The sequence below is a fragment of the Brassica oleracea genome, chromosome C1, assembly GCF_000695525.1.
Source record: "Brassica oleracea var. oleracea cultivar TO1000 chromosome C1, BOL, whole genome shotgun sequence".
In the NCBI taxonomy this organism is placed as follows: Eukaryota; Viridiplantae; Streptophyta; class Magnoliopsida; order Brassicales; family Brassicaceae; genus Brassica; species Brassica oleracea.
Window position 1 is genome coordinate 40,319,340 of NC_027748.1, and position 7,627 is coordinate 40,326,966.

The following is a 7,627-nucleotide window of genomic DNA, read 5'->3' on the forward strand; positions in this document are numbered from 1 at the left end:
GTTTTTGATTAGGCCAGATTATACGTTCATGATTTCACATCTGGTAATTAGGCCAATCAAAGGATTGGATCATGGGTTTTTTTTTTTTAATCTTTCATCAAATCCGGAAACATGGATGACAAAAAGAGAGAGGAGCAGCCGATTTTATGAATGACTTTTAGCTAAGGGGATTTACAATCTTTCAATAATTTTGTTTATGATTCAAAATGTTCTTAGAATCATGATTCATATAGATCATGAATTCAAGATTAATATTTGAGATGATTTTAGATCTACAGATTTTTCTCTTTTATAATATCTATAGATTTCTATTGTTTTATAAGTTTTAGGATTCATATAAAATTAAGATTCATATAGATCTTTATAATCAAAATTCAGATATGTGGTGTTCTTAGATTTTAGGGTTAGATTATTTTACCTTTTCACCACAAGGATTCTGAATGGACCATCTTAAGAGAGAGAGGAAGATGATCCGCGGATAGTGGAGAGAGGTGGAGAAGTGGCCGGCGTGTGGCTGGCCGGAGGAGAGGAGGTCGCCGGCGGAGAGCTTTTTCAGGTGGAAAGAGCTTCATGCTGATAACGTGTTAAGATTTGAGAGAAGATTTGTGAGAATGTGTTGTATATTTCTTATTGCTTACACCACTATATATAGTGGTTCATACAAGCTGGAGTCAAAAGGAGAATTGATTACAAAGATACTCTACATAATGACATGGTCAAACTCATAAAGACTAAGGTTGAATGTGTCTTTCCATGTGGCTGGATGTAAACCTCCAATTGACTCTAGTCTTTAACTTGTATGGTTTAGGTTATGGACCATCCACTTCATGATTCATAACAATATGTATAATTTTGAAACAAATTTTCTTTTAAGAATATGGATCTTTTAGGAATGGATGAAGTATTACATATACACTTATTTTTATTTCTCTTTGTGTTGACAAATATAAATGTAAACAAGTATATTACGTTAACTGAGAGAAAAATAAACTGCTCGAGGCAATAATACTTGTTCTTCAACAATTAAAATAATTTTTAGAGAAAAATAATAATAATACTAAATTTTTAGAATAAAGCATGACCTTTACTGCATGCATGTTAGCCGGTACGAGCTGGTTTAGCATGGGTGTTACAGATTTAAATACAGACCGGCTTGGTGCGAATCTTTACGTATCAATTTTTTATTGGTATCGCACACTGGCGTGGCGTAGCGTGTCGTTTTTGCCATTGTTTTTTTTTTTTTTTTGAATAAAGGGTTTAAAAAATGTTGCCATTGTTGTTAAATATTCAAGGATAATACATTATTTTATATAATCACAAATGAATCAAATTAATTTGGATGGAAGTTTCGAGGATCTTAGGGCATCTCCAATTTCACTCTATTTTTTCTTCTAAAATAGAGTTTAGAGTAAAAATGCCCAAATGATACTTTATTTTCTATTCTATAATAGTGTAAACCTATTTTTTACTCTATATATAGAGTAATTTTTTATTTTTTGTTCATCACTCTATTTTTCACTTTAAAATAGAGTACCATTGGAACAACATCCAACTCTATTATATAATTATTCTATTTTAAAAGAAAAATAGAGTAAACCATTGGAGATGGTCTTAGTGATGTTAATTCTCAAGTTTTACCTTTAGTTGAACGATAACATTTTTAATTCTTTTTTGGAGGAGACTCAGCTGGAATCTAAGTAAAAGATAATGATTTTAAATTGTTTATTTTAATTTAATGTAAGATAATTAAGAGAATTTTCTGGCCAACATTGTAATGCTTAATTGTCAGTTAATGTTGGAATCAATCAATAATTAAACGGATTTGGAATAGTTGACTAATTTATATCAACTAGGAAGGAACGAGTGAAATACAAGAAAATGAAAAGGGATCCTCAAATTCTTTTAGATTAATAATATCAAGTTGAACATAATATTATATCAACTTTGAAACCGTCCATTACTTGCCACTTGCCAGTTGCCACAATGATTAAATACTAAAATCATCTTCCATTCAGTCATGTTGTCTAAACATGCACAATAATGTCTACAAGTTTGCTAGGTATTAATCGGGCCTGTCTTGTGTCGAGCAAGATGAATGAGTGTCTACTTATCGACTAATCTTTATTTTTAAGTATTAAATTTAATCAACAATCTAAATGCTCTTGGATTAAGGAGACACATTCACAATCTGAGGATAAAATTTAATTATCTTAAACATCAATCAAACTTATATAATCGTTGTTAGAAAGTGAAAACACGATGTAACAAGAGAAACTTTCAAAAACTGTCAAAAGTTAAAAAAAAAATTAGCAAGAACTGTCGTAACTCAAAGCTCTTGGATTAAACCAAACATGTATGAATCTACCAACATAAGATAAATCAACCCTATAGTCCAATACGACACAGTTTGTCGAGATTTCACTATCAAAAGATAAGGGCTCAGCCAAAAACCAGTATTAGATTGCAATAAGCATAATGTTGTAAATTGCGCAATGATGGATTTGTCAAGCTGTTGCCTGTTGGGTTGGTGGAAAGAGTGAGAGGGCAAAACAATCAGAGTTGGAGAATGAGAGGGACACAACACAAGTGGATTCTAAGATAAGATTATGCCTACTTGTGACAATCAAACAACGACACGTGTCCATTTGTCTCTGTGAGATTTGGTTTAGAAGATTTGATGTTGACCTCTTTTTCTCAATTATTCTCTCGCTTTATTTCTCTCTGTATCATAATGTTGTCTCTTCTCGTGTCTTATTACGTTGCTACTTTATAGCACTGACGAAAATTACATTACACATACGCGAGTTTCTTGTGTTCCATTTAAACTGTTAACAACGAGTTTAGTGTGGCAATCATTTTTTTGGGGGTTGCATATTTATTTTGTACATTTATTCGTTTCTAGTAACACAAGTGTTTGTTACACTTGTACGTGGACAAGAACATCTTTGTTATTTTTTATTGCATACCTATTAGAATTGATCAAAACATTCAAAAACTTTTGAATAATCAAAACATGCATCATGCATTAAAGATGAATATAACATCTCCAAGCTAAGCAAACATGCAAACCGGTCGATAAACAATAATCCAAAGACCAAAATAAGAAGGGCTCTCAAAACATTTCTAGGTGGGTCTAGGAGTGGCCCACTCAACCCTGAGGATGAGATTATCATAACCGTAGCCATTCAGTTTGTTAATAGCTCGCTGAGCGTCTTCTCTGCTCACGAAATTAACGAAACCAAACCCCCTGCTCACTCCGGTTTTCTGATCAATCGCCACGTAGACACGCGTGACAGCTCCAAACGGGTGGAAGAGCTCCATCAAGTCAGGTTCACGCGTGTCTTCAGACAAGTTAGTCACACGCACAGAGTTCTCATCGTTCCTCCTCCTCATGTCCGAACCACCAGCGCTTCTGTCCGCACCAGCTCTCATGCTGGGCGGGACATAAGCGGCCTTGCCAGTTCCAGGTGCGGCAGATACGGTAGATGTTTCCCCCGTGGGTGGCTTGTCGGTAAAGACATCGGCTGGTGCAGCTAGATCCTTGTAAGGACATTTTGATGTCCAGTGATCACCTTTCTTATGGCATGTCCTGCAAACCATGAGGACTGCACCGCCTTTACTCAGCTGAGATAAGCTGTCTCCAGCTGCCTTTGATTCATCCGCTTTGGTACCTAAAAACATTTACACACCCGTTAAATCCTAATGGTGGCACCAAAGTAAACGTCCAAAACATTTCAAGAAAAATACACTCATCATCACATTCGATGGGCTTTATGAGTACTATCATTCGCATATGGAGGAGGTTTATCAAGAAACCCTAACTAACATTCACAAGGATAAACCTAACTTATCCATCAAGCTAAGAGCAAAAACAGGGGAAGCTTCACAGAACAAAAGCGTGAAGCTTTAATAAACTAAAAACCTAAAAATAAAATCTTCACGATTCATATAATATCAGACAATGAATTAGATTCGGTCCTAAAGCTAGACCATATTCACACAACGACCAGCCAAAAGACAGAACAAGATCAAATGTTACAAAAATCTAGAATTTAATGATTCAGACAATGAGCAGACTAGAGACAGAACACAATGATCAAAATGTTACAAAAACGTAGAGTGATAAGAGTGTTATAATCCAAATCATCAGCAAAGAACAATAATTTAACAGAAGCTATAATTAAAGCTTCATGATTCATACAGTATCAGACAATGAATCAGATCAAATGTTACCAAACCAAACAAACCAAAGTGCGTCTTATGATCCAAATCATCAGCAAAGAACAAGACTTTACCAGGAGCCCTAGATCGTTCCATAAGAATCTCCTCCGTCGACACCATCGTGAGCCGGCCACCGGCGTCCTCGTTCGCGGCGTCTCCGAACTTAGGCCAGCTCCTCCGCTCAATTGCGCGTTTGTTGAGCCGCGCGGAAGCCAGCTTGCGGACGCGCGACTTGGTAGTGATCTTGACCTTGCTCCCTTCGTCGTTGAACTTGTACTCGATCACCGTCTTCAACCCGTTCTCGCCTGGGCCGATCACTTGCTTGGGAGGGAGGAGGAAGTCGAGGTCGTCGTCTTCGTCCATCTCTCCCCATCGGAACTTGCTCGTTTTCTGCTGGGGATCGATCGTCATCGTGCGCCGCTTTGTCGTTGTTTGCCCTTTAGGGTTTCGTTTCTTTATCTCTGTGTGAGAGCTTCCGGTAACGTTGCCTCTATGACTGAAAACGCAGCGTTTTTGTTCTTCTGGAAAATAATTAAATGTTTTTGTTTTTTCTTAGCACGTCGAGGTCACGTGTTCGAACTTTTTTGGGGGACTTTTTCTTCTAAAAAGTTTGTTTAAGGCTTAAAGCTAAGCAATGGGCCCAAACACTCGGTGTGAAATCCCATATATATTATTGGACGATCATTACAACTTCTTTTTGTAGCCACGTGTCATCACTATAATGATTCTAAGAATCATTAGAGAATTATGTTGGTCCATCTAATTATATAATAAATTTTTTATTAAACTAACAATAAATTTATCATTAATGTACTTTATTATTTCCTTAAATAAAATTTACGGAATTGCCTAATGTAGCTAAAGTATATATGGCAATTAATGATTTTGAATAATAAAGATTTGATAAAAAAATAGTATATCTTCTATCATATTTGTTTAATTTTAAACTATTAAATAAATTAAACAACCACAATAACCATATAATAAAAATTTAGATTTTTATGTATATGTTATATTTTATTCAAATTTTATGATCCATGGTTTAAAAATTTTGTTATGACAAAATACAAATGATTACAAAAATTATATAAGTAAAAAGTCTAATTTAATTAATTATTAAGATTAATATATATATCATTTTAAATTAAACTATAAACCATATAAATACAATATTTTAGTTTCAAAATTTACTTTGAACAATTTTTTTGATAAAAGTTTTGAACGATCATTGACAACTTATTTTTTTTTAATTATAAATTACTAAAACTATTAATCCCACAATGAAAATTTTGTTATAAGCAATTTAAATTTTTTTCTATAAAAGATATAAATGATCGAAAAAACTATATGAGTAGAAATCATCATTTAATAGATATTAATATTAAAAATATACTAAAATATATTATCTATGTTAGTATCATTTAAATTTAATTACATATCGTATCAAATATAAAAAAAAAATTTGGATTAATAAAATTAATTTATATGTTTGCACCAATTTAATTATATATTTAATAGTTACTGAACTTTAATTATTTAATATATATTAATTACTTTATAATATGTTAAAATATTTAATACATAAAATAATTTTTATATATAAATCTTAACCTAGTAAAATAGTATGCGGCCAGCAGATGATGATGATGTGTCAGAGTAGTACACACACACTTGACACGTCATTCCTTACTTGTGATGTTCCTCATAGTCTTGTTCATCAGACTACATTGTGAAGTTTCTACTCAAAACAGGAACTCCTTTTCCTAGTTGTAAAGTGATATTTTCGCTTAAAATAAAACGAGACACGATTGTTTGTGATGCTTTGCCTTCTTGTTATATTTGTGATGGGAAAAATATAGGCTTTCCAGGCCCGCATACCAAGTCCAGCAAGGAGTTGAAGATGTTATTTCTTTTTTGTGTAATGTGTCGGCTGATTTTATAAAGAGATATGGGATTAGGAAATTATATGACGCAAGTCATATGAGAAAAGGAAAATATACAAAAGCTAATGGGATTAGGAAAGGCAATAGCTTTTGGTATAAATAGAAGACGTCGAGACCTGATTCGAGCATCCGATTGAAAAGAGATAGAGAGAGAGACCAAGAAAATTAGCAATTAAAAAATAGTGTTTTATTGCTTTGTCTTGTGATCTTTATCGCATAAAGTTGGTTTAAATCCTCGAACAATTTGTTTCTTTCTCTTCTTATCTCTTTCATAAACTGCAACATAATGTTGAAAACAGAAAAGTCATGGGTCGTATCAGATTCTACCATCGTCCTCCTTCTACCTATTCCATGAAGATCCAAAGCCTCTTCTCCGGTACCGGCGGATACAAATCCCGTACCTTCTCTTCCGGCAAATATAACTGGAAGTTGGTTGTATATCCCAAAGGAAACGAAAAAGACAACGGGACAGGGTTTGTCTCAATGTACGTTGAATTAGATTGCGAAAGCGCCTCGTCCACTATCTTGGCATATCTCACCTTTTTCATCTACAACAAGAAAGAAAACAAATACTTTACTGTTCAAGACGATGAAGAGAAGCAGTTCAATGCATTAAGACCGGTGCATGGGTTTCCGCAAGTACTTCCGCTTGATACGTTCAACGATCCTAAAAACGGATACGTCTTTGATGGAGATGATCAGTGTGAGTTTGGCGTTGATGTGATGGTTCCACTTACCAATTGGGAAGTTGTCTCCAATACCCAGGAATACTCCAATACAAAATTCTGTTGGACGCTAGCTCGAAAACTTCTCTGAGTTGAAAGAGCATTGCTACGTATCAAACAAGAACAAGATCTTGGGAGGAAGGAATTGGATGCTTAAGTTGTATCCTAAAGGCCTAAACACTACATATTCCGCATGGTTGTCCCTCTTTCTGCATATAGCCGATGATGAAACAGTGAAGACAGGTGAGGAGACTTACGTGCAGTGTGATATGCGAATTCTCGACCCGTTTGGATGCGACCACTTGACTAAAAAGATTAATCAAAGGTTCGGCAACTCCATCCCAACTTGGGGCTGGCATAAATTTGTGTCGTTGGCTAATCTTGAGTATTAGCATTGGAAAGTATATATTCTTATATTCATTTAAGGTAGTATAGTTATGTGCCTCTAACGGCTCCTTTGTACAAAGGATACTATATAATGATATCAATAGAATGAGACCAATCATCGATTGGATTAAACCTGATCAAACATGGTATCAGAGCTTGTGCTCTAATAGCCGCCTCCTAAACCTCTCGTTATTATTTCTGCTCTCTTTACTGTTCATCATCTTCTTCCTCTGTTTCTAAATCTCTCTCTCCTCTGGTTCTAAACATTTATTCCCTCTCTCACTTCTCAAACTCTACGTTTCTTCTTCCTCTGTTTTTTTTTTTTTTTTTTTTTTTTTTTTTTTTTTTTTT

General features: G+C 34.5%; 1 protein-coding gene and 1 pseudogene across 1 annotated transcript; one reads left to right on the forward strand and one right to left on the reverse strand.

Moving 5' to 3' along the window:
• Positions 1-2,913: 2,913 nt before the first annotated feature.
• LOC106344211 (eukaryotic translation initiation factor 3 subunit G-like) lies at positions 2,914-4,717 on the reverse strand. Its single transcript, XM_013783628.1, has 2 exons — positions 4,296-4,717; positions 2,914-3,671 (listed from the first exon to the last, which is right to left on the reverse strand). Exons 1-2 carry the CDS (start codon positions 4,630-4,632, stop codon positions 3,124-3,126), a joined length of 885 nt encoding a protein of 294 aa, XP_013639082.1. The 5' UTR covers positions 4,633-4,717; the 3' UTR covers positions 2,914-3,123.
• Positions 4,718-6,470: 1,753 nt separating this feature from the next.
• LOC106340223 lies at positions 6,471-7,281 on the forward strand (annotated as a pseudogene).
• Positions 7,282-7,627: the final 346 nt, after the last annotated feature.

Bases quoted from the DNA above. Each gene is read 5' to 3' on its own strand.
- LOC106344211 (XM_013783628.1), bottom strand. From the start codon at position 4,632: ATGACGATCGATCCCCAGCAGAAAACGAGCAAGTTCCGATGGGGAGAG. The intron at 3,672-4,295 runs GTAAAGTCTTGT...AAATGTTTTTAG, and splicing joins GGAACGATCTAGGGCTCCTG to GTACCAAAGCGGATGAATCA.